At 43.3% G+C, this 27928-nt stretch overlaps 1 protein-coding gene across 11 annotated transcripts in view; it reads right to left on the reverse strand.

Moving 5' to 3' along the window:
* AAK1 (AP2 associated kinase 1) overlaps window positions 1-27928 on the reverse strand; it is a 173353-nt gene that overhangs the window by 89425 nt on the left and 56000 nt on the right. For all 11 annotated transcript variants that reach the window (XM_030310755.1, XM_032592657.1, XM_032592658.1 and 8 more), the window contains exon 3: window positions 4623-4741. In XM_030310755.1, coding sequence (XP_030166615.1) covers window positions 4623-4741 — 119 coding nt within the window. The remainder of the gene's footprint in view (window positions 1-4622; window positions 4742-27928) is intronic.

Raw genomic sequence — 27928 nt, forward strand, 5'->3', positions numbered from 1 at the left:
TTTCAAAAAACCAACTCTTGGTTTCGTTGATCTGCTCTACAGTTTTTTTAGATTCTATATTGTTTATTTCTGCTCTGATCTTTATTATTTCTCTTCTTCTGCTGGGTTTAGGCTGCCTTTGCTGTTCTGCTTCTATTTCCTTTAGGTGTGCTGTTAGATTTTGTATTTGGGATTTTTCTTGTTTCTTGAGATAGGCCTGGATTGCAATGTATTTTCCTCTCAGGACTGCCTTCGCTGCGTCCCAAAGCGTTTGGATTGTTGTATTTTCATTTTCGTTTGTTTCCATATATTTTTTGATTTCTTCTCTAATTGCCTGGTTGACCCACTCATTCGTTAGTAGGGTGTTCTTTAACCTCCATGCTTTTGGAGGTTTTCCAGACTTTTTCCCGTGGTTGATTTCAAGCTTCATAGCATTGTGGTCTGAAAGTATGCATGGTATAATTTCAATTCTTGTAAACTTATGAAGGGCTGTTTTGTGACCCAGTATATGATCTATCTTGGAGAACGTTCCATGTGCACTCGAGAAGAAAGTATATTCTGTTGCTTTGGGATGCAGAGTTCTAAATATATCTGTCAAGTCCATCTGATCCAATGTCTCATTCAGGGCCCTTGTTTCTTTATTGACCGTGTGTCTAGATGATCTATCCATTTCTGTAAGTGGGGTGTTAAAGTCCCCTGCAATTACCACATTCTTATCAATAAGGTTGCTTCTGTTTATGAGTAATTGTTTTATATATTTGGGGGCTCCGGTATTTGGCGCATAGACATTTATAATTGTTAGCTCTTCCTGATGGATAGACCCTGTAACTATTATATAATGTCCTTCTTCATCTCTTGTTACAGCCTTTAATTTAAAGTCTAGTTTGTCTGATATAAGTATGGCTACTCCAGCTTTCTTTTGGCTTCCAGTAGCATGATAAATAGTTCTCCATCCCCTCACTCTGAATCTAAAGGTGTCCTCAGGTCTAAAATGAGTCTCTTGTAGACAGCAAATAGATGGGTCTTGTTTTTTTATCCATTCTGATACCCTATGTCTTTTGGTTGGCGCATTTAATCCGTTTACATTCAGTGTTATTATAGAAAGATACGGGTTTAGAGTCATTGTGATGTCTGTATGTTTTATGCTTGTAGTGATGTCTCTGGTACTTTGTCTCACAGGGTCCCCCTTAGGATCTCTTGTAGGGCTGGTTTAGTGGTGACAAATTCCTTCAGTTTTTGTTTGTTTGGGAAGACCTTTATCTCTCCTTCTATTCTAAATGACAGACTTGCTGGATAAAGGATTCTCGGCTGCATATTTTTTCTGTCTAGCACACTGAAAATCTCGTGCCAATTCTTTCTGGCCTGCCAAGTTTCAAAAGAGAGATCAGTCACGAGTCTTATAGGTCTCCCTTTATATGTGAGGGCACGTTTACCCCTTGCTGCTTTCAGAATTTTCTCTTTATCCTTGTATTTTGCCAGTTTCACTATGATATGTCGTGCAGAAGATCGATTCAAGTTACGTCTGAAGGGAGTTCTCTGTGCCTCTTGGATTTCAATGCCTTTTTCCTTCCCCAGTTCAGGGAAGTTCTCAGCTATTATTTCTTCAAGTACCCCTTCAGCACCTTTCCCTCTCTCTTCCTCCTCTGGGATACCAATTATGCGTATATTATTTCTTTTTAGTGTATCACTTAGTTCTCTAATTTTCCCCTCATACTCCTGGATTTTTTTATCTCTCTTTTTCTCAGCTTCCTCTTTTTCCATAACTTTATCTTCTAGTTCACCTATTCTCTCCTCTGCCTCTTCCATCCGAGCCGTGGTGGTTTCCATTTTGTTTTGCATTTCATTTAAAGCGTTTTTCAGGGGCGCCTGGGTGGCGCAGTCGGTTAAGCGTCCGACTTCAGCCAGGTCACGATCTCGCGGTCCGTGAGTTCGAGCCCCGCGTCAGGCTCTGGGCTGATGGCTCAGAGCCTGGAGCCTGTTTCCGATTCTGTGTCTCCCTCTCTCTCTGCCCCTCCCCCGTTCATGCTCTGTCTCTCTCTGTCCCAAAAATAAATAAACGTTGAAAAAAAAAAAAATTTTTAAAGCGTTTTTCAGCTCCTCGTGACTGTTCCTTAGTCCCTTGATCTCTGTAGCAAGAGATTCTCTGCTGTCCTGTATACTGTTTTCAAGCCCAGCGATTAATTTTATGACTATTATTCTAAATTCACTTTCTGTTATATTATTTAAATCCTTTTTGATCAGCTCATTAGCTGTTGTTATTTCCTGGAGATTCTTCTGAGGGGAATTCTTCCGCTTGGTCATTTTGGATAGTCCCTGGTGTGGTGAGGACCTGCAGGGCACTTCCCCTGTGCTGTGGTGTATAACTGGAGTTGGTGGGCGGGGCCGCAGTCAGTCCTGATGTCTGCCCCCAGCCCACCGCTGGGGCCACAGTCAGACTGGTGTGTGCCTTCTCTTCCCCTCTCCTAGGGGCGGGATTCACTGTGGGGTGGCGTGGCCCATCTGGGCTACTTGCACACTGCCAGGCTTGTGATGCTGGGGATCTGGCGTATTAGCTGGGGTGGGTAGGCAAGGTGCACGGCGGCAGGGGGGGCAGGCTTAGCTCGCTTCTCCTTAGGTGATCCACTTCAGGAGGGGCCCTGTGGCAGCCAGAGGGAGTCAGATCCGCTGCCGGAGGTTTGGCTCCGCAGAAGCACAGAGTTGGGTGTTTTCGCGGAGCGAGCAATTTCCCTGGCAGGAACCGGTTCCCTTTGGGATTTTGGCTGGGGGATGGGCGGGGGAGATGGCGCTGGCGAGCGCCTTTGTTCCCCACCAAACTGAGCTCTGTCGTCCGGGGGCTCCGCAGCTCACCCTCCCTTTGTCCTCCAGCCTTCCCGCTTTCCGAGCAGAGCTGTTAACTTATGACCTCCCAGACGCTAAGTCGCGCTTGCTGTCGGAACACAGTCCGTCAGGCCCCTCCGCTTTTGCAAGCCGGACTCGGGGGCTCTGCTTGGCTGGCGAGCCGCCCCTCCGCCCCGGCTCCCTCCCGCCAGTCCGTGGAGCGCGCACCGCCTCGCCGCCCTTCCTACCCTCCTCCGTGGGCCTCTCGTCTGCACTTGGGTCCGGTGACTCCGTTCTGCTAATCCTCTGGCGGTTTTCTGGGTTATTTAGGCAGGTGTAGGTGGAATCTAAGTGATCAGCAGGATGCGCGGTGAGCCCAGCGTCCTCCTACGCCACCATCTTCCCTTCCTCCTCCTTATGATTTTCTTAATAACATTTTCTTTTCTCTAGCTTACTTTATTGTAAGAATACAGTATATAATACATATAACATACAAAATATGAGTTAATTGACTGTTTATGTTAAGACTTGCGGTCAACAGCAGGCTATTAGTTGTTAAGTTTCGGGTGATCAAAAGTTAATATGCGGATTTTCAACGGTTCAGGGGTCAGCACCCCCACCCCCATATTGTTCAAGGATCAACTATATTATGTCACACAGTCTGCTGGAATGTAAAGCTCCTGATTTAAAATGAGTTACTTTCTGATGGCAAAATTACTTATAAGATTACGCATAGGCAATATAAACAAAATTTTGCTTTGGTGAAAACAAAAGTATTTTGTGGAAGCAAAATGGAATAAAAGACTATTTAAATTTTTTATGTATAATGTCAAACAGAAATGAAAGTGAGAAACTAACTCCCACATACCCAGTGATCTGCTTCGATCAGTAACCCTTTGCCAGTTTTGTTTCTCTTCTATATCCACTCATTAACTTCAAGACATCATCTTATTTCATCCGTAAATATTTCAGCATATATCTCTAACAGAAATGTACTTTCTTTAAACATCATATGAATATGAATTGTGAAAATGAAGTTTTTAAGATATGAGGTATAATTAACATATAATAAAATGCACAGATCTTAAGGTGTTCAGCTGAGTTCTGACACTTACATGGTCCTGGGTAACCACTACCCAAAACAAGATATAGAACATTTCCATGGCCCAGAAAATTCCCACATGCCCCTTTCTAGTCCATTTCCCACACTCAGATGACCACTTTCTGATCTGTTACCATAGATCACTTTTGCCTGTTCTTGGACTTTTATATATGGGATCATAGAGTATGTGTGAATAAGAGGTTTCTAGTCCAAAAAAGGAGAAAACCATTCCAGGAGGAAAGAACTACATGTATAAAATATAAAAGTGTAGAAGGATACGTTCAAGGAATGCTGAAAAGCTCAAGATGGACGAAGACCAGGTTTGGGAACTGACAGAAGACAAGACTAGCAGACAAGGCTCACTGGAGAGCTGGGGTTTCTGGATTAAACCCCATACTTAATTCTGGGAATGAATTTATGAAAGAAATGTTTCTCAGTGCCCAAACTTCTTCCTCTGACCTAAAAAATTGGTCAGTTCTCTCAATATGCTCCTTTCTCTTCAACCCTCCAGCTAAGGGTGACCAAGATGGGAGAAGCATGTTGCACCCCATGACTCTTCATTCTCATCTTGTGTGAGGCTCCTCTGCCATCTCAGGGAAGGGAACAAGACCCACTGCCCCGACACACACACACACACACACACACACACACACACACACACACCCCTTTCTTATCAGAGGGCACATTTTAAACAAGAAGTCCCAAGTCTGAGGGGCAGCCTTACCATTATCTGGATTTCTCTCTTGCACACCTGGAGATCATGCTCATTGTTGACAAACATGCGTTTCAAGGCACATTTCATTCCATTGCTTGTCCTCACCAGAAACACGATAGCAAATCCACCTGTGAAGGAAACACACATACAAGCTCTTTTGAGTGATGTTCAAAAAGCCAAATAACCACAGTGGCTATAGCTTTCTGCTGTCACTGTTAATGGTACTGATGCCATCATCAACTAGACCTAGGGCTTGCCTGGGCTAGAAGGCACTCTTACATTCAAGGGACTCAGAGATATTACCACGGGATTGGGTGGCAAGAGTCAGAAAAATTGTTCCTGAACGCCTATATCAGGAAGAAGGAAGAACAGTAGTTATCTTCCAAAGTACCTACAAATAAACAGATAAAAGAAAAAAGAACTACATTCCAATCACTGTCCTAGGCACTTTGAGCTCTTATTTAATTCTTACTACAATCCTATGAGGCTGGGTATTATTTTTCCCTTGTAGATGATTATTAGCTAGAGAAAACAGAGGCCCAAAGAGATTAGATTCAACCAAAAACTTAAAAAAAAAAAAAATTGTAAGTCCAGCACTTAACCAGAGAGGCCTGGAAGTTATTTTAATAATTGTTATAATAATAGTTGTCAATTTCAAGAAGCTTTTTCTTCCTTCCTTCTAATCCCTCCTCAGATCTAACAATCAACCCTGAGGATTCTTCCTGCCTTTCCTACTTCACAGGCTGTTGAGAAGACACAAAATATAGGTATGAAAGGTTCCTCGACACAGCAGACACCAGGAAAGTATAACTCGATTACAGGGCAGATGTTTTAATGTCCACACTAAACTTTCTCTTAAAGACAGTCCAAAATTCATTAAAAAATTTTATGTAACTCTAACAGAAATTCTTAAATGCTCTGGATTGGTTATATTTTAGCGTTTCACAAATTCTTACAACTCCTTACTTCAATCTCATCCCCCAAATGCTGTATGAGGTGCTCAGTACCATTGTTAACAGGGGTTATAGATAGATAAGGTGCAGGAAAGCTGTCAAAGCTGAAGGCTTCATAAGCAGTATAAGCAGTGAAGGCAGTATAAGCAGCAGTTATACTGGGCACTTTGTCCATCTACTTGCTCATACACCATCATAATTTAGCTTGAACTATCCTGTGCAATGACTCTGGGGAGCAAAAAAAAAAAAAAAAAATTCTTTTGCTAGGCTATTATTTGCATATAGGTGATGACTAATTGGATGAAGGTGAACACAGAGGGAAGTCCCTAGTGTGGGAACTTGAGCTGAGGCTGTGGCATAGTGCTAAGGCTAGCAGCCACATGCAAAATTGATAGACAGCAAAGTAGTGATTCTAGAGACTTCACGCCCGAGACAGAGACTTCAGCCCTGTTTAATCTCTCTGCAACCTCTGAGGCCCAGTGGCACTTCAGCAACTGTCTGCTGATGTCCATAGCATTGCCTCGTGTCTCTTCACAATGTTTACTCTTTTTCAAGTCTGCTTGGATAGGTTTTTCTGCTCCTTGTAACCAGAGAGCCTTAATCATAGAGCACTGTTGTATGTTTTCATACAATACACACAGAATTCTGTTTAAAAAAATGTTAATGGACTCAAATGTTCCAAGTGTGCATTTTGATAATGATTTAGCAGCCATTGCATGTTTGTGTATCTCCTGCCACACTGTCCTTCTTCAGTATTCAGATAAACACTAAAATTTGCCATGAAGTCTTTTTTCCACTGTCATCTTGAATCTTGTATCTCAGTAACATTTTCCATTTTCTTATAATACTTTAAAGTCTACTTGCACTGTTCAACTGTCAATTTTAATTCTAGAAATTTACTTTAAAAATACGTTTAAGGGCACCTGGGTGGCTCTGTCGGGTGGGCGACCGACTTTGGCTCAGGTCATGATCTCACCATTCGTGAGTTCGAGCCCCACATCGGTCTCTGTGCTGACAGCTCGGAGCCTGGATCCTGCTTCAGATTCTGTGTCTCCCTCTCTCTCTACCCCTCCCCTGCTCACGCTCTGTGTCTCTCTGTCTCTCAATAATGAATAAACGTTAAAAAAAATTTAAAAAATAAATAAAATAAAATAAAACAAAATAAAAATAAAATAATGTTTAAACCCCTACCACATATTGGCTAGCAGAGGTCTTGTAACACACACACATATACACAAAGTCTCAATGTTAAGATGCATATTTTTTACATTTTAATTTTTAGGATATCAGAATTTTTCTTGTAATAAGTATGTACGTTTAATGCAGTAGTATTTAATCTTCTTTTCCCCAAAAAGCTGTTAAATTCATGATGTGTCTTATTATCAATCAGAAGTGTTAATTATAAAGTTTCTATGTGTATTCATAATTATTTTGTAAACAGTTCAAGTGAGTATTCATTTTATAGGTATTTGAATTTGTTTAAAGAATCACAGAACTACAGACTTTGTACCAATATGCTCTTAGAGAGCATTAAGTCCAAGCATTTTGCTTTATGAGTAGAGGAATGGAATGAGGCTGAGGAGTCTCATGGCTAATTATGTAGAACCTGGAATGGTGTCACTCTGCTGGCTGTCCACAACATGTTCTTCCCACTTTACTTACCTTAGAGAAAACCTGTGTCACACCCCATTTAAATAATAAGGAGACACGTGATCGGGCTGCAGAACACAAGTTGGGAATGACTGTTTCCTACAGTGGAATGCACAGAACCACTAAAGGACAGGGCAGCCCTTTCAGCAGGCTGATGATACAGCGATCCAAGATACCTGCCAGCAGATGGGAGCAGTGCAGTTTTCTTTACCAGGTAGCAAGATGACCTTTCCAGCCTGCACTCAAGAAATGAGTCAGATGCCTACCACACAATCCAGGCAGGCACAATGGGTTGAGAAGGGCCAGCCGAGACTCTCAAAGCCTATGACCATCACAGATCTAAAGGCAAAGCAATGAACCTGCATTATCCCTAACACAGATGGAACCACACTGTTTAGCATCAATGCCCATAAAAGGGCTTATGTGCAGATGGGACGCATTTAAATCACAGGTCCTTGATCATGAGACAAAATTCAAAGTCTGATAGGATTTGTCAGTTTAAAGATATTGGTCACTATCAATGTGTAACTGACCAACTGGAGATGTAAATAACCCAGTTAGAAAGAAGAGGGCATACAGCACCACTCGAGATACTTCTCTGGCACAGGCCCATGTCCACCAGACAGATGAGGGTATGAAGATTCTCGGCCACACCTAAACAGAGTTCGGGCTGTTAGAGAAGAAGGCAATTATAAGACTGTAAATAAAGAGGCTTATTTCAGATTGAGTTGCATCCCGAGATCTGGATTAAATGGAAAAATCTAAAGCTGAGCTGGGCATAGTTTGGACAGAGGTAGAAAAGCTAATATTCACTAGAGCCTGTGCCAGTCTGCCCACTGGAACCTGGGCCAGTCCTTTCGCCTACCTGCATGTTTTTTTGAAACACTAAGATAGGGGCATCTGGGTGGCTCAGTGGGGTAAACGTCTGACTTCGGCTCAGGTCATGATCTCGCAGTTCGTGAGTTCCGGCCCCACTTTGGGCACTGTGCTGACAGCTCAGAGCCTGGAGCCTGCCTTGGATTCTGTGTTTCCCTCTCTTTCTCTGTCCCTCCCCCATTTGCATCTGTCTCTGTCTCTCTCTAAAATAAATAAAAGCATTAAAAAATTTTTTTTGAAAAAGCTAAGATATTCCCTATGATTTCCCTGGAATCCCTTTTGGGGGAAAATTCATGAATTTACTGAACCACAAAGGGAAAAAGGATTCATTCCATTATGTGAGGTAAGCAAGTAAAAAGCAATGGTTCACATAAAGGAATAGCCACTCCACAACTCCAGATAGGCATAATAATTTTGACACAGACACACTTTAGCCTCTTAAATACGTGGGAATACTTTTTTATTTACGCAAAGAAACATGCTTTCTCCCACTTTCCCTCAAATACATAGCACTCTTGGGTCTAACTTTATCCCCCTAATTTTTTATGATATGGATGGGTACTTAACACTCACTATGAAAGTAGAGATTTTGTCTCTTTAGTTCCCCTCTGTACCCTTATGCCCTAGAATAGTGCCTAACACATAATGGGCACAGTCAAAACTTAATTCATTTTCCTCTCCTTGTTACTACAGAGAATAGAAAAGGTTACAGACAGCAGGGGAGACCACAGGAAATAAAGCAATGGTTCACGTAAAGGAATAGCCACTCCACAACTCCAGATAATGGGTGCCATGGGAATACGGACCCAGCTTTGTCAGATGCGCTAGTATCTAAAGATAAGCTGGAAACCCAAAATTTTATGTGAAATATCTAGATGTAAACACTGGCAACAATCGCATTTTAAATTAACACTGGACAGGCCAACACTGCAGAGGCTAAAGGAAACACATCTGAAAGGCTGAGTCTCTGAGCCTACAGTTTCTTACTCTGATCTAATCTAACACCTCATCTTACTGAAGGCCAGGGGATGAAGTGCCACAGCCAGTGGTACACAAAGTGAAAAAATATATACGCATATATAAGCTCATACACTGGTTGTCACAGTTCTTGACCCTCTTCCCTGAAGTGGAGTTTTTGGAATTTGCCTCCACCCAGCATTTGTATTTGACTTTATACTTTTTCAAAGGCATTTCAAAATAGGGGCGCCAGGGTGGCTCAGTCAGTTAAGCGTCTGGCTCTTTATTTTGGCATTTTGGCTCAGGTCATGATCTCATGGTTCATGGGTTTGAATCCTGCATCAGGCTCTACACTGACAGTGTGGAACCTGCTTGGGATTCTCTCTCTCTGACCCTCCAACTCTCCCTCTCTTTCTCTCAAAATAAATAAGTAAACTTTTTTTTAAAAGGCATTTCAGGTGCCTGGATGGCTCAGTCAGTTAAGCATCCGACTGGCTCAGGTCATGATCTTGCAGTCCATGAGTTCGAGCCCCGTGTCAAGCTCTGTGCTGACAGCTCAGAGCCTGGAGCCTGCTTGGGATTCTGTGTGAATAAATGCAATCATACAGTATGTATCCTTGTGTCTGGCTTCTTCTGTACAATATTTCTGATATTCATCCTCATTGTTACATGTATCAGTAGCTGGGTTGTTGGCTTTTTTTAATTGCAGACTAGTATTCCATTATATAAATATTCCATGATTAGTTTATCCATTCACCTGTTGAAGAACATTTGAATTGTTTCCAGTTTGGGACTATTACAAATAAAGTGTTCATATAGACGTCCATTTTTTTGTAGATATAAGTGTTTATTTCTCTTAGGTAAATACATAGGAATGGAATTTGCTGGGATATATGGTAAGTGCATATTCAGCTTTATAAGAAACTACTAAATAGTTCTCCACAATAGTTATACCATTTTGCATTCCCAACAGCCACACATGAGAGTTCTGGTTGTTCCACACCCTCATCAACACTTAGTATGGTTAATACAATTGTTAATATTGTTTCCTTTTAGGGACGCCTGGGTGGCTCAGTCGGTTAAACGGCTGACTTCGGCTCAGGTCATGATCTCGCGGTCCGTGGGTTCGAGCCCCGTGTCGGGCTCTGTGCTGACAGCTCGGAGCCTGGAGCCTGTTTCAGATTCTGTGTCTCCCTCTCTCTGACCCTCCCCTGTTCATGCTCTGTCTCTCCCTGTCTCAAAAATAAATAAAACATTAAAAAAAATTAAAAAAAAATATTGTTTCCTTTTACCCATTCTAGTGAGTGTGTAATGATATTTCATTATGGTTTTAATGTGCATATCCCTATAGATCCTTCAACATTTAAACTCCTAGGATTAGCTGCTTTCTAACACTTTCCTGCTAAAAGGCTATTAATAAGGACAGGATCACAGAATTACCGATGAAACTACTGCGGTAACTTGGACTTCTATCTCTCAAGCAAAGATGAGAGAAGTGCCTAATTCTCTTCTGCGAGAGGCAGACAAGTGAGATTTGAGGGGGAATTATATAATCTCTAAAAACTCAACTCTGATATCAACAAGAGATCATGGTCCTCAATATCATTACCATGGCTGACCCTTTTTAAGCAGAATGTCGTCAGGAGCCTAAGCGTGATGTTCGACATCAGCAACGGGGCTTTTGAGGAACTAAGTGTTCCTCTCCTGGCTTCGTCTCAAATACTGAATCATGCTAGATAGCACCAGGCCCCAGGGGCTGCTCTGAATGAATCAAGACACCAGTGGCTTCCACTTAGCAAAGAAAAGTGAGGGATGGGGGCAGTAAGGTAACAGGGAAGAGAAGAAAAACACCAAAGCGACAATCTCCGTAGCGGTGTGCGCACAGATGGGGACCAGCTGGGCAGACAATGAGCATGATTAGACCCAGGACTGAGATGCAAAAGAAGCCCGGCATGGTGCTGAGACAGGGTTTCTGGATTTGCTGCCAAAGAGGTTTGGGTGGATATTTTAATATCGGGCACAGATTCTAGCCACTAAAAATCTGCTACCTGCTTATTTCCTACAGGGGAAGGAAACTTCATTTCGTAACTTAAGTCCCATCTACACTTTTAGGAATGCCTTCTACTTGTCTCAGATGAAAGGAGACACAAACCAAAGGAACCAGAGGGTACTGAGAAAAACCTCGTCCGGATCCATATTCTGCTCCTGTCTTCCAGTTTTTCGCCCCACAAACTCTTGTTTCTCTTCTAAAATAAGATTTAACCCAATGAATGCTGTTGACTCAATGCAATTTCTCTCCAAATGACATGAGGAAGAGAAAATAAGCATACAACAACCTTCAGAAGCTGGTCTAAAGAATCAGACAGAGAACCCAGTTAAAGTGGAATTTATCCAGGAGCTATAAAAGAAAGGGCAATACTAGACAAGTTGCTGGATCTCTTTGGCCTGTTTTCTCAATTGCAGAAATTAAGACTAAATTAGTGGTTTTTAAACAGTTCCTCAGAGCCTTAGGACACAGGAGGTACTTCCAGTGGCCCCAGGAGGAAAAAAAATTATTCCATTTATTAAGGGTGGGATGCTCCACACAGCTTCCTTTTATTTATTTAATATTAATTCTGAAAAAGACACTGGGGAAAAAAGTGGGGGACTCCTGCTTTAAAGGAGAAGGAGAAAAGTAGTTCTTTATAAAAGAATGCTCTATAGTTCTATATAAAAGTATTTTATAAAGAAAAAAGTACTACACCACTACTAGTCCTACAACGGGCCCTTGCCTACATGACTACTGCAGATAGAAATACGTACAGGCAGTTCTGGGGCAGGGGCTGTGCCACTACATCCCCCCCCCCCCCACTTACATTGAGATCACATAGTATTCCTTTTCAGTCCAACGGGTTAGGCTCAAACAGGCCACAATCTCCATGAAGCCCTGTCCTCACATCTGCCGAGGGTAGCTGATATCCACCTCATACTTTAGGGGAGGATTACATGATAAACAGAGCACCAAGCACAGCAAAGATATGTGATGAATATTAAAGGTTCCATCTCCCCCCCCGCCCCGCCCCCAACACCAAATCCTTTGTATTTGTATGATACCTAATTTATCGTAAAGTTCTAAATCTGGAATATCTTCTGGAAATCAAGGGCATAAATCCAAACACCAATAGGGGCCAGGAGATCATGCAAAGGAGGGAAACAGTCCAGGTATAGCAAAATGTATAGACAGAGTCCAGGCACACAGACTCACTGTCATAAAGATGATGAAGAAGCATGGGGACTGCACAAACCAGAAAGTACATGCCCCAGCTCACAGGCAGCCACTCCTCAAATCCAGCCGATAATTGCCATGGAGGAATGTGGGCTGAGGGTTGCCAAGTTTTTTTTTACTTCCAAGAAAAGCTAGAGTTTTCTCTGAAATCTCCTGATTTTTAAATCCGGGCAACAAACTTTAAAAAGAAATCTCTTAAACCCTGTGCAGTGAAGGAACTCTATTTCTGGGCTAGGACTGAACTAGAGAACCCTGCTTTGATCTTTGGGAGCCTTGTGAAGTAAGCAGGGCATGTATTACAATCTGCACTTGACCAGCTGGAAAATTGAGGCATAGAGAAAAGCCAAGGTGGCTTTAGTTTTGCCACTCAGCGGCAGGGCCAGGGCTAAAATGCTGGTGTGCCAGTTCCTGACCCTCATCTCAGTCTACACTCTCCCCTGCTACCATCCCCTCCCCGCAACAGTGAACCAAGCAGGCACACCTCCACTATCAGGGCAGGGGAGGGAAAAGACACAGGGAAAGGCCAGGGGGCCTCTCCAGTGGACCAAGCAGGAGAGAGTCCTCTGTTCGGGAAGAATTTGGGTACACAGTCTGCAGTGTATGTGAGCTCCCACAGGGAGTGACAACCAAGAGGCCAACAAACACCCATCTATCGAATATTCACATTGAGGACAACTTTGTCAAAAGTTGCAGGAGGAACAAAAATTTTCACAGCTCTGTAACAGATGGCAAAGAGCACAGCAAAGATTTTATAAGAGAAAAGGCCAGTCTGCATCATTTGTCAACACTGATTTCAGGGGACCCGGGGTTTGTTTTTTAACGTCAATCTCTCCTCACTTGCCACAGATTAAAAACCACCATGTGCCAGCTCCTTCTGGGGGAACATGTCTAAGCAGTCCTTTCCCCAGGCAGAAAGAACACCCAGATGGGGGAAGACTAGAGACATTCACCTCCCTCTCCCATCAGGAACCATGGGCACAAAGTCAGAGACTGGCAAACTCTGGCAGCGGCACTGAAACAGCAACCGGACCCAGTAAGCCCACAGCCCAGGCTGAATGTGGGGCAGCTCGTACTGGCTCTTCCTTTCCAGGACTGGGACACTTGGAGAGCATCTCCAGTTCAGGCGGTTCTCTTTAGGGGTTTGGCAAGAGTCTTAAAAAAAAAAAAAAAAAAAAAAAAAAGACATTTCTAGGGATGGTACCTGTCTGCCTGGGAACAAAAAATTAGAGTTCAAGAAATCAAGTTGGCTCACACACACCACAGGCGTGTGAAGTACTGCACATAGGACCAGAACCAGAGCACGTGGGGCCTGATCTGTCACCAGCTCCAGCCAACCAAAAGAGAGCCTTCCCAGAGCTGCCCAGCCCCACCTTCGCTGCAGCGTCACCATGGGGTTAGCTCTCGGACAAAGGGTGAGAGACATCAGTAGGGCCACATTCTGTGTTCACTTAAATCCACTGAGCAGCTTTCCTGGGTCAGAATGAGCCATTTCCTCTTCTCTATACCACAGCCAGGGGGATGATCTTTTAAAAACAGAAAGTGACTATAATTCCTCTGTTTGGAACTCCCCAGGGGCTTACTGCCCCTCTCTGAATAAAATTCCAAACACTGGCTCCAGCCCGCAAGGCCCTACATGAAGTGACGTGATCTCTCTGCAGCCTCACTCACACACCACAGCCTGCCACTGCTCACTCTGGTCCAGCCCTGGTTGCATTCTTTCTTCCTCAGTGTTGCTTATACTCCACCCTCCCTAAAGATTTCTGTGCCTGCTTCACCCTTTGCCCTGTTCGTTCTTGGCCTGACCAGCTCCTACTAAGCATTCTTTAGGTTTTAGGCTGTGACTCCAATGAGGCTCCCTTGATGCCCTGGCCCCACCCCCTTCTTCTGATTTAAATTAAATCCCTTGTTACTCACAGTACCCTCTACTTTTCCTTTGGGACATGTCAGGAGTATAATTAAATATTTAGGTGGTAATTCCTGGTTTGATGTCTTCTTCCCCCCAAATCCTATAAACTGCACAAAGTCAGGGACAATGTCACTGAGTACCATGGTACTGTCACCCAGTACCATGCCCACCACATGAAAGATACTCAAGTGCGTGTTACACACTGTGTTTGCCTAGCACCATAAAGGATACGCTCCCCACCCCCCACCGCCGCCAAAAAAAAACCACAACAACAAAAACAAAACAACAGAAAACATTACATGGTCCTAGGCTTTCAGAAGGTTAAACTCTAGTTTGGAATAGAAGGGACACATTGGAAGAAAAGGGGTAAAGTAGTCTACCCTAACGGGAAAAGCCCTGAATGCTCAGCCTAGCACAACCGAGAGCTGTGTGAGACTAGAGCCGACTAGACACTTAGGTCCGCAGCATGCTCACAGTGCGGCGTTATGGAGAGTTGTACAGAAATCTCTGTGCTGTTACAGGGTGACACTTAATTCTGTGCGCTGTCCCTTCTTTTGAAAGTAGCACTTGAGCTGGAAACGAAAACCCTCTTCAGTTAAGAGGGAAAAGAAATCAACACCCCCCTGCTCCATCCTGCGTCATCCCTCACCTGAAGAAGTGGAGAGCCTCTTGGGCCCGAACCGTCTCACTCCCTCTAAGCCACTGGTGCCAGCAATCTTCTAATAAGTGGTGTGCAACCAGAGCGGCTGAGGTCAGATCCGCCAGCCCCTGCCTGCACACACCCAAGCTCCGGCTCTTAATCATCTCCACCAAGCCGTGATGTGTGTTACTGGTCCACACTCTCCAAAGGAGAACTGGGGTTTTTGGGAAAGGCAAATATGGCTGACATTCTGTCAGCTCCCAACTGTTCATTCTAGAGCATTCCATTTTAACTTCACGCTAAAGCCTTTTCTCTGAGGTTAAAGATTTCTGAATGTACTACCCATCACCGCATAGACCAGCCCCTAGGTCGTGGTCCCTCCCCCAGGACTTGTGCACCAGTTCACAATCTCCTCCTCATCCCAACTCCTGCCATCACCAAGTTGATTTCACTGAGACTTAACAATTCTATGCCCTAAACTTCCTCTACTCCATCCTGGGTGCTCCTTCATACTCTCCTCTTTTCTTACCAAGAGAACTAAAATAGAATCCTCGGCTTCTGTGCCTTGGACCTCTTTCTCTTTTAAAATTCACATATAAGAACTCCCCTTAAAAGTATTCACTAGTTCTCCAAAGCCAGAATAAAGACCAAATTCTTCACACAGCAGTATGTAAGAACCTTTATATTTTCCCCCATTTTATGAAAAATGTCAAACATACAGTAAAGTTGAGATCATACTTCCAATAGCCACATATCCACCTCCTAAAGTGTACAAATGTTAACATTTTGGTATACTTATTTTATCATATATATATATATATATATATATATATATATATATATAATCCGTCTATGTAAACATAACTCCTCTTACTTTTGACCCATTTCCAAGTAAAGTGCAGACCTCAGTGCTCTTCACCCTAAATGCTTCAGCAGGCACATCTTTAACTTGTGTTCAGAGTTCACAGGTATTTTGGTGGGGGGGAGGGAGAGAAGAAATAAAAGTCTATTTACAGTGAAATGTACAAATCTTAAGTTCATTATTGGATGGGTTTTGATAAATACATTTATTGTAACCCAGACCCCTACCGAGATATCAAACCTTTCCATCACTCAGAAAGTTGGCTCATTACCCCTTCCAGAGAATCCCATCCTTGTATTCCCCCTAGAGACAACCACTGTTTTGACTTTATCATCTATTACTAGTTTTGTGAACTTTAGAACTTCATATAAATGGAATCATACAGTATAGGCATTTTTTGCGTAAGGATCTTTTACTCACCATAATAGTTTGTTGAGTGTATCAGTATATTACTTTTACTGCTGACCTGCTATCTTTTTCCTTACAGAAAGACATTGAGTTATTTCAAATTTGGAACTATTATGAAGGAAGCTCTATACACATTCTTCTGTAAATCTTTTGTATCATAAAATAAATATTTCTCTTGGGTAAATACCTAATACTCAAGAGTGTAAGTGCTGGACCACCAGGCAGATACATAATTAATAAGAAACTGCCAGAACTTTTCCCAAAGGGGTTATACCATTTTATACTCCCACCAACAACGTATGACAGTTCTAGACTCTTTAGAATCTAAAGACAGCCCTGCCTCAGCCAGCTCCATTTCCCAATGCTCTTTCCTCCTCCACCACCACAGTATCAGAACTTGAACCTTTCTGTTGCTTTATTCCCAGGAGGTTTACATGTGCTATTCCCTCTGCCTGGAACATCCTGTCCTAATCTTCTGCTTGATAAAAGGAGTTGAAGATTGTCAAAATAACACCTCTTCTGTGAAGTCCTCCCTTTCCCTGACAATCATCCCCAAGCTTTCTTTTTTTTTTTTTTTTTCAATGTTTATTTATTTTTGGGACAGAGAGAGACAGAGCATGAACGGGGGAGGGGCAGAGAGAGAGGGAGACACAGAATCGGAAACAGGCTCCAGGCTCTGAGCCATCAGCCCAGAGCCCGACACGGGGCTCGAACTCACGGACCGCGAGATCGTGACCTGGCTGAAGTCGGACGCTTAACCGACTGCGCCACCCAGGCGCCCCCATCCCCAAGCTTTCTTATTACCACCCATTTGGCCATTACCTCCACTGTCTTACTTATCACAATGTACTGTGATTATCTGTGAGACGTTAATCTCTTCACTAGATAAGCTGAGGTGAAGAGGGAGCCACTCTTTTCTGCCTTGGTAGAATAGTGCTTGTTATGTTATCATAATGCTTTGTGACATACTAAATGATACTTTGCAAAGCATTTTTTTTTACATAAAGTGTACTATTTATACTTTATGATACTTTAATATTATCATTAAACACCAGTTTAAGGACTCTGAATACTGTGAAATTCTAAGGACAACATTCTACATTGTTTTCCACAGGTGGGACGCTTGAAAAATGGATCACCAAAGAAAATTAAAATGGCAAAAGAACTTCTTGGAATCCTCAGGACTAGCACAATGCTTGGTACATGATAGATGATTAACAGATGTCTCATAAATAGCAAATCCAATAATGTTGTTTCCGTGCTTATAATTCTCTGCTAGCTCTCAACCAGCTGTGAGATCAAAATCCCAGTCTTCATGTGGCATACAAGGCCCATCATAATCTGCAGCCCACATTAAACTGAGTTGCCTGGATAACATCCTCTGATGCCTCTATGCTTTTTCCTTATATTCTCTATCTGGGAAACCTGCCTTCTGTTTATTAGTAAACTTGTAGCTGTAAGTACAAGCGTTGCTCAAACCAGGACTCCTATGTGAACGTTCACCTCACAGAATGTCCATCTTCACATTATTTTCTTACCCTGATTATATCCCACTTGCTTGCATACCAGTCTGTCTCACTAGGACTATATTCTCTCAGACGGCAAAGATTTTACTTTATTATTATGCATTGTAAAAGAACAGTGGTCCGGCTTATCATACTCTTCAACCCATGCTGAAATAATGATTAGATATGTTGTATCAAGTGACCCCCTTCTCCTAGCCACACCAAAGTGGACCAGGAGTGGGCAGCTGGTGCACATTCTCCCTTGAGCGCCCAAGGCAAGAAAATGGCTTCCAGTCATGAAATAAATAAGTTATGAGGATAAAAGATATAACACAGGGAATGTAGTCAATGGTGGTGTATGGTGACAGATGGTAGCTACACTTGTGGTCAGCATTACACAATGTACAGACTTGTAAAATCACTATGTCATACACCTGAAACTAACGTAACATTGTGTGTCAGCTATACTTCAATTTAAAAAAAAAATTCTGGGGGCGCCTGGGTGGCTCAGTCGGTTGGGCGTCCGACTTCGGCTCAGGTCATGATCTCACGGTCCGTGAGTTCGAGCCCCGCATCGGGCTCTGTGCTGACCGCTCAGAGCCTGGAGCCTGTTTCAGATTCTGTGTCTCCCTCTCTCTCTGACCCTCCCCATTCATGCACTGTCTCTCTCTGTCTCAAAAATAAATAAACGTTAAAAAAAAAATTAAAAAAAAAATTCTGTAAAAAAAACAAAAAAAAAAAGCAAGAAAATGGAGCACTTACAAGAAGTTGCAATCCAAGACTATGTGCCTCCAAGGGGAAAGAGACCGACAAAAGAGCCATCTGATAACTTTCCAACACTCATAAAATCCAGCTTCATTTCCTACTGTTGGATTCTGTATTTATCCAATAAATTCCTTGTTACTTAATCTAATGTGGATTAAATTTCTGTTTCTTGACCCTGATGGCCCTAAGAAAACTTGTACCAATATGATTATAAAATACACGCTCTGGTACAATCTAAGGTTTAATCATTTTAACCAATTCAGGCTCCTTTAACAAAAAGTCTCCAGAAGAGAATGTTAAAACAGAGTACTGAAAACCGCACTTGAAGAGTGAGAATGTTTAAGACTACATTTACATTAAAGTAGAACCTGCAATCATACACAAAGATCTATGGCAGAAAGTGGTCAAATCTATTTGGGAAAGGACAGCCACAAGGAATTTGAAAAGGCGAACATGATCTGCATTATAACCTTTGTTGGGCTCACAGATCAGGATCAGGGAATAGGGGACCCTCAGCTCTCAGAACACTTATTATCTGGGGAAGCCAGGAAGATGGTTTTTACCTGGGTTTATCAGAAAGCAATCATAAAGAAGAGGACTTAGCTCTCCAATGAGAGGAAGGAAACAGGGTGGAACCTTTCGTATCAAGTGAAAAGAAGAGCTCAGGCATGGACAGCCCCGGAGAGGCCTGTCAAAAGATCAGGTGTAACCGGGAGTGACTGACGCACTGAATTATATGCAGGGAAAACTTCCTCTTCTTTGCTGTACAACCAGGGTCGGGACCAGGATGAGCAGAGAGAGACACATGCCATAGACACAAAAGACGAAGTCCATATTGATGATTTTTCCTTTCCACTCAGGCTGTGGTATGGCTGGACACAGCAATGTTATTAAACTGATCCTGTATTTTAAACTCTGATACTTGGTTCATCATTGCATTCACTTTTATTTCTTTAACGTTGCATAAAATATTACTTAGGCTGATTACTGAGTTTTAGGGTGCCCCTAAATTCTGTACTTGACATAAGCTCCTCACTCTAGTCTCAGCTGTACATGAAACTGCTGTCTGCATGGGAGAGAAATCTGCTCGGGCACCAGTGTCCACGCTGTCCTTGCACTCTACTCCACAGCAGATCTCAGAGGTCAACACAGTAGCGGGGGAGGGTAGAGAAACTCAGTGAGTGACTCTAAAGGGAGTGGGGGCTGGGCCACAGGAAGAAACGCTGAATTGTGGAGTCTGTTTCTGGCTCTCTGTGGGAACTACCGTGATGCCGTAGAGCTCCAGGGACAGCCTACTCCCAATCCCTCTTGGACACAGTGGGGATCAGACCTGACTCAGGCACCAAACAAACATAAAGAAACCAAGTCTCGCTGAAGCAGAGGTCAAGTACTAACAGCCCAGATACCAAATGTGTATAAGCTCATGGACTAGACTAATAACAAATGAGTACCAATCACAGCAGAACAGAGAAACGTAAGTTAGGGAGAAAGGTGGGTCTTCTAATAACAAGCCTCTTTTAGCTCTCAACAAAGGGTTGAAGAAAGAGGCTACAGGGTCGAGTGCAACCAGAAGCTTACAGAAGGAATATCTGAAGCTTAATTAGGGAAGTGTTCCCTCTCTCAGGAACCCACACAGGGCACTAGCAAAAACCAAGATGTCACAGGATTCCAAGAGGTTTATGCCAAACAAGGAAGGGAAGTAGATCTGAAGACCAGAGGGTCCCACCCGACCTGGAAGAGGAGGACAAGGATCCAGTACTCCTATAAAGAAAGTTGAGGAGGGGCGCCTGGGTGGCGCAGTCGGTTAAGCGTCCGACTTCAGCCAGGTCACGATCTCGCGGTCCGTGAGTTCAAGCCCCGCGTCAGGCTCTGGGCTGATGGCTCGGAGCCTGGAGCCTGTTTCCGATTCTGTGTCTCCCTCTTTCTCTGCCCCTGCCCCGTTCATGCTCTGTCTCTCTCTGTCCCAAAAATAAATAAAAAACATTGAAAAAAAAATTTAAAAATAAAAAAATAAAGAAAGAAAGAAAGAAAGTTGAGGAAAGAGTTTAGCACTCCCTGAGCTACATCAGCGAGCAGGGCAAGTTAGGCAGTCATACTTTCTAGTAGGAATGGCAGCTGGCATGTGGCTAAAAGGCAACATGGAAGTAGCATAAAAAAACCTGACAGATCTTTTGACTCATAAGTTTCATTTCTGGGGGCGCCTGGGTGGCTCAGTCGGTTGAGCGCCCAACTCTTGATTTCAGCTCAGGTCAGGATCCCAGGGTCTTGGGATTGACCCCCATGTCAGGTTCTGCACCGAGCATGGAGCTTGCTTAAGATTTTCTCTCTCTCTCTCCCTATGCCTCTCTCCTCCACTTGTACACATACTCTCTCTCTAAAAAAATTAAAAATTAAAATTCAGAAGATTAAAAAAATTTTCATTTCTGGTAATCTTTTTAAAGAAATAATCTGAAATATATTTTGTACAAAATGTGCAAAATGTGTACAAAAGTGCTCAAGACAAAAAAAAACATGAGGAAAGAACATTACCTAAATGTCCAATAAAGAAAAATTTGGTTAAAAGATTAGTCTGGTCAAACACAAAAACACTGTATAGCTATTAAAATATTTACCATTAAAAAAAAATTTTTTTTAGTTGATTTATTTATTTTGAGAGAGAGAGAGAGCAGGGGGAGGGGCAGATAAGGAGAGAGAATCCTAAGCAGGCTCCGCACTGTCAGTGCAGAGCCTCAGGTGGGGCTCCATCTCATGAACCATGAGATCATGGCCTGAGCCGAGATCAAGAGTCAGACGCTTAACCGACTAAGGCACCCAGGCACCCCTATTTAACATTTTTAATATGCTAGCATATACACAATATAGCAAATTTAAAAAACAAGATAAAAAGGTCTTTGTTGGGAACACAACTATGTGAAAATGCATATGTGGAAAAAAAAAAGAAAACACATACGTATAGCAAAAACACTAGAAGAAAATAAAACGAAATGTTATGACTAAAACACAACAAGATGTTATGACTAAAACACGCAAAAATTTTCCAAGACTGAGTTGCCTATAGATGATGGGGTTACAGATGATTGCTTTCTTCCTTATCCTTTTCTCTATTTTCCAAATTTTTTTATAATGACCACATATTACCTTTCTTAAGTTATAAAACAACAACAACAACAACAACTTCTAGTTGTTTGTTTTTAAAGAAAAGCCTGCCCTCCAAACCTGGGGAGGCATGTTGAGAAGCTAAGTCTCCAAAAAGGACCAGAAGCACACCAGCACCAACTGGTGCACTAAATTACCTGTGGAGAAAATTTTCTCTGTCTTTGATGTAAATCTAGGGCTGGGACTAGGGTATGGGGAGAGAGGCACCTGCCTGGGGCACAAAATTTAAGGAAGTGCCAAAAAGCACAGTATTCAAAGTGAATAATCCTTCCCTCCAGCTGGCGCTGCTGGTCACATCGCTAGTCACCAGATGAAGTGAGGGGCTCACCCCAAGGCGGCCTTAGCTTCCTTGAAAGGATGGAGCACCTCAGCAGCGGCTGAGAAAAGCTCAAAGTAAATAATATTTTTAACATACTTTGTAAATGAACATTAATGCAAAAAATTCACAAGTTTCAATTTTTTTTTCAGGTTTCAAATTTTTCAATAAAGACAGGGTCAGTGTTTATTTTTTTTCCTTCTGCCTCAGGTTCCAACATGGCTGGGCACAACACTGTTATTGATCCTGTCTTATTTAAAAGTCCGATGTTTTGCCCATCAGGGATACTTTGCATTAATTTGTTTCTACACTTAGGGTAGTCGTGACTGGCTAATTTCCTAGGAAAGGCTTCCACCCCTCTGTCACAGTAAGGGCAGTGAGGTGGACCAGTGCCTATCTGGTCTGATGGCAGTACTAAGCAGGAACACAAGAGTGGTGATGGCCTTGAGGGGAATAATCTGGTCCAGAGTGCCCCACGCACTCTCCCAGGTTCCCCTGACTCAACTCTAATCCAGTCTCTCTCTCCAGTGATATTCTGGGATCAAAATAGAAAATGCCTTTCTATTAAGAAAATTTACAATACACAATGACTGACACCCCCATTCAATTATAAAAGGAGCATCAGTCCTTAACAGAATGCTAGTTTAAAATTTTGCATGTTAAGGGAGTGCCTGGGTGGCTGTGTCGGTTGAGCATCCGACTTCCGCTCAGGTCATGATCTCGCGGTCCATGAGTTTGAGTCCCAAGTTGTGTTCTGTGCTGACACTGCAGAGCCTGCTTGGGATTTTCTGTCTCCTTCTCTCTCTGCCCTCCCCTGCTCACGCCTGTCTCTCTCTCTCAAAAATAAACATTAAAAAAAATTGCACATTAACAATTATGCTTGAGTCTAATGGTGGTATAAAAACATGATGCACAGATAAACATCCAGGACGCAAGGGAATGACGATGAATTATAATAATGAGCTCAACTAACCAAGCTTATGAGAAGTTTATCAAGGCCTGGGTCCTCATGGTGACAAGCAGAGGCACATATCTAGATGAAAATGGCCTCCAGAGCTCAAGAGCTCCAGTCAACGATCACAGAAGCACCATCCCTCTGGACAGCAGTCTGAAAAACTGCTCTGTCAAATATAATGTGACTATAAGGGAAAGAAACGTACACCCGATATAATGTGACATGGTCTTTTCTCCATCAGACCTTCACATCTTCCAGCTACTTCATAGCACATCTGTTTAGGACACATCCAGAAATAGCACTACTGAGATTCAGCTCTGTGCCAAGCACTTTCACATGCATCATCTAATTGCATCCTCATGACAATCCTGTGAGGCTAAGTATTATTATATGCATTTATCCGATGGGGAACCACAGGTTCATTCTGTGAGCAGCAGGACCCCAATAACCGGGGCATGTTTGGGCCCAGTGCCCTGGATCTTTGCCTCATAGGCTCATTTCTCAAAGCCGACCTACAAAACGGGCTTCCAAAGCACCCCCCACCCCAGCATATTCTACTCTTCACCCACTCAGGGACTCAAATCTCATTTCACCAATAAAGAAATGTGAGACACAGCAAAGCAGAAACAATTCACTAAACATTCTATGACCTGACCCCTGGTACCATGCACCTAAGAGTGGGCCACTGTGCTGTCCTGAGGAACCAGGGGGAGTGGGATTTACTCCCCCACTGTAAGAAATGGTGCCCTAACACTCCCATCGGGTTCCATTCTAGGTAAAAAACAAAAAGGAACAACAAAAAACCCCACACCCCATCGCAAGGAGAGCTGAGTGACAGTATGGGAGAGTGCCAAGTCACTCCCGGTGCGCCAGCTTTCAGCACATCATCTTCTACCTACCAGCACGGTGGAAGAGATCATTTTCCTGGACCTGCTGCACAAGCGGACTGTGGGAGGGACTTGAGCTACAAAGCTTCGGTTACATTCCGTCCTTCCAGGCCCTAACCCCTCTCCTCCTGCCCTGTGTATTCACTCTAACAGCAGGAGGCCAGGTACTGGCAAGAGACCTCTTCTCATCTCTACCACACTTGTTTCCACAGGAGACATAAGAGACCCAGACCCAGCAGCAGCAGCACCTTTGGCTGGGGACTAGCATTTTAGGTGGGGAAGGTAGTGAGATGGAGAAGACGCTAATCACATTCTTAAATTCTACTTCTTTTCATCGGCCTTGAGTATCTCTCTCACCTTCACCTTCACTAAGGCTCCCTGAGGAATTCAGCCTCCCTGGGCAATGTGGTCTCAGTTGAAGGAGAAGGCCTGCGTTCTCCTCCTCCTCGCAGTTCTTCCCTCCGGCTCCCAGGGCTGTAGAGGGAAACGGGGTGCCTTACCCCTTCGCTTTCAAGCAGTAATTATGCCAAAGTCAAGGGTTTGGGCTGAAGTAAAAAACAGCATTAGACAAAATCAGAGCATACACCTCCCAATGGGCCTATATTAGTTAAGAGTATGTGGGGCTGTGGGAACTATTTCCACTGAAATTTTGAACAGATAAAGAAGCCTTTAGACTTTTCTCTGAATGCTGAATATTAAGAGATGCTGACTGGTCTGAGCCTGCTTCATTGTAATTAGTGATTCAATCCTAAGGAAACCTGAGAATCCAATGCTAAGCACATCTACAACCTGGCTCAGATAAGAGTTCAAGTGCAAGGAGATCCTACTCCCGGGTGTACTACCTTCCCCCCAACTCCCACTGATCTATGCAGCAGAGACACCCACTTTCACTTCTAAAATTATTCTCTGGGTCAAAAGCATCATTTAAAAAAAATCTTAACACTAAAAGGGGCCTCAACTCCTCCCTTTCCACCTCCCCAAACTACCAACAGTTCTAGAGTCCCCAAAAGTCCTGAATCCAGCCAGTGTCCTCGACTTTCACAACCCTCCCTCTTCCAAGTTCCTTCCATCAGCCAGCCTGCCTCCATCCCTCCTCCTGTCTCTGGAGCCCTTCGCTGTGTCTTTAAGGATTTCACGCCAGGGGCGCCTGGATGGCTCAGTCAGTTGGGCTTCCGACTTCAGCTCAGGTCACATTTTCACAGTTTGTGGTTTGGTTCGTGGTTCGGGCCCCGTGTCGGGCTCTGTACTGACAGCTCAGAGCCTGGAGCCTGCTTCCGATTCTGTGTCTCCCTCTCTCTGGCCCTCCCTGGCTCATGCTGTGTCTCACTCTCTCTCTCAAAAATAAAATAAAAAAAACATTAAAAAAAATTTAAGGATTTCACTCCAGAAACCGTCCCTCCTCTCCTGTATTTACAGTGGCTCCTCTCCACTGCCTCTTTCCCACCAGTATTTAAACATGCTCTAAGTCTCTCTGATCTTAAAAAGAAAAAAGGAAAAAAAACTCTTCGCCCCCCCCTTTTTTTTTATTTTTGAGAGAGACAGAGCACAAGCGGAGAAGGGACAGAGAGAGAGAAGAGGGGGCAGAAGATCCAAAGCAGGCTCTGTGCTGAGCCCAATGTGGGGCTCAAACTCAAGAGCTGTGACATCATAACCTGAGCCGAAGTCGGACACTCAACCAACTGAGCCACCCAGGTGCCCCCTTCACCCTTTTCTTAATCCAACTAGCTATCACCTCTTTCCTCTTTTACACTCAGACATTTTTAATGGCCTAATACTCTTCTCTCTCTCCACATTCCACTTCCCACTCATTCAAAAGCCTCTTATAATCTGGTTTCTGCCCTTTGCAAGGCCCTCTCCATGGCTCAATCAAGCACACTGCTTTTCAGGCATTGTCTCACATGTCAGCCACACAGCACATTTCAGTGGCGACACTCTTGAATCATGCACTCTTTCCATTGGGCTTCCAAAAAAAAGGACATTACATACTCAGCTTTCCTCTTACATCTCTGTCCACTTCTTGATCTCCTTTAGAAGTCCTCATCTTCAGGGTGCCTGGGTGGCTCAGTCTTTTAAGCGTCTGACTTCAGCTCAGGTAATGATCTCATGGTTCGTGAGTTTGGGCCCCGCGTCGGGCTCTGTGCTGACAGCTCAGAACCTGGAGCCTGCTTCGGATTCTGTGTCTCCCTCTCTCTCTGCTCCTCCCCCGCTTGCACTCTGTCTCTCTCTCTGTCTCTCTGTCTCTCTCTGTCTCAAAAATAAACAAACACTAAAAACAATTAAAAAAAAAAAAAAGAATTCCTCATCTTCCTGCTTCTTAAATGCTATAGTGTTTCTTCAGGGTTCAGTCCTGAGCCATCTCTATTCACTCTATAAACGCTCCCTGGGCGAGCTCACCCATTAAGAATCCTTTAATTACATTCTTAATATTGACAACTCTCCCCAGAGGTCCAGACCCATACATTTTTGACTTACTCAATTAACCTGACAGACATTTCCACCTGTAATTTTCATAGGCACTCTCAACTCAACATATTTAAAACTGAAATCAAGCCCCATATGCCCCCCTCACCCCTCCCAAGCCCTCCTTCCTGTTTTCCCAGTTACTGTGAATGTGACCACTCCCTACCCCATTTCCCATCTTCGACAACTCCCATTCCCCAATATCCAACGCCTTACCTCAGATCATTCTCATTTTTCCCCCAGAATACTACAATTTATTAGTTGTACTCTCAGAAAAAATGTGGGGTATCTGCCCAACTCAGTGACTCACCTTCCTCTGAACATTCCCTCTCCTCCATCAGTCATGTCTGACTAAATAATACCCTCACCTCCACCTCATTACAGTTGATGGAACCAACTGACCCAAGCTTGGATCAATCAGATTCTTTCTCCCACAGAAGTGGAATTATTGGTATAAGTCTAGGCAGGCAACTTCAAGTGTAAGTAAAAGTGCGAGGTGTACAGTAACCATAGTGAGCCACATGAATGAATGAACAGAGAAAGTCCACCTGCAAGAGAGAAAAGACCAACACAGAGGCACAAAAAGGCAGAGATGAGAGAGAGAGACAGACAGCCAGACAGACAGACAGAAACCCCTGAGAGCTTTCTTGTTCCTAATCTCTTCCTAAGGGTCAGCGACACCCCTGCTCCTAGGTTCCAGAACAGACCCCTCCCTACCTTATCTTTTTATCATTTTCCTTTTTAAATGTCAGCTAGTTTAAGTAGGTGACTACTATGTGCCTATAGAAACTCTTGACTAGGGGCGCCCGTGTGGCTCAGTCGGTTGAGCGTCAGACTTCTGCTCGGGTCATGATCTCACAGTTCATGAGTTCAGGCCCTGTGTCAGGCTCTGTGCTGACAGCTCAGAGCCTGGAGCCTGCTTCGGATTCTGTGTCTCCCTCTCTCTCTCTGCCCTCCCCCTGCTCATGCTCTATCTCTCTCTCTCTCTCAAAAATAAATTTAAAAAAAATTTTAGAAAGTCTTAATACTTTTGGATTAACTTACTCTTCCTTCCCGGGTCTTAGCTCCCCCATCCATAAAAGTAGAAGACTGAATTAGATAAACTTTATGAAGACAGTAAACATTAACATGCTACAATTTTCATATTCAGACTATGTACAAAATCATGGACAACCAAATGAATATTTTAGAACTCTGCTTTCTTTAAATGTTTATTTTTCAGACAGAGAGAGAGAGAGAGAGAGGACAGTAGAGGAAGGGCAGAGAGAGAGGGAGACGCAGAATCCAAAACAGGCTCCACTCTCTGAGCTGTCAGCACAGAGCCTGACGTGGGGCTCGAACTCATGAACTGTGAGATTGTAAGCTGAGCCAAAGTTGGACGCTTAACCAACTGAGCCACCCAGGAGCCCCAGGATTATGCTTTTTAATAATCAAGTTTTTAAAAGATGTGCTATTTAAAAGCAAATAAAATATCTAATTTAACTCAAAGGAAGTGTTTTATTTGTGTCAATTTTCTACCTATTTATCATAAGCGTATTTTAAAATTACTTCTTTTTTTTTTTTTTAAAGCCCTACATTAGAACATTTCTCTGTACTTTAGTGGATAACATTTAGCACATTGCAGGTAGCCCAGTCCATTTTCAAATGGCCCAATTCAAAAGATATTTAGAGAATGCTTTCACTATTCATTCTTACATTATTGCAGAAAAAAATAGTTTCACTTTACAATGCCACATTGAAGTGCACTAAGTGTT

Source organism: Lynx canadensis, chromosome A3 (assembly GCF_007474595.2).
Source record: "Lynx canadensis isolate LIC74 chromosome A3, mLynCan4.pri.v2, whole genome shotgun sequence".
In the NCBI taxonomy this organism is placed as follows: Eukaryota; Metazoa; Chordata; class Mammalia; order Carnivora; family Felidae; genus Lynx; species Lynx canadensis.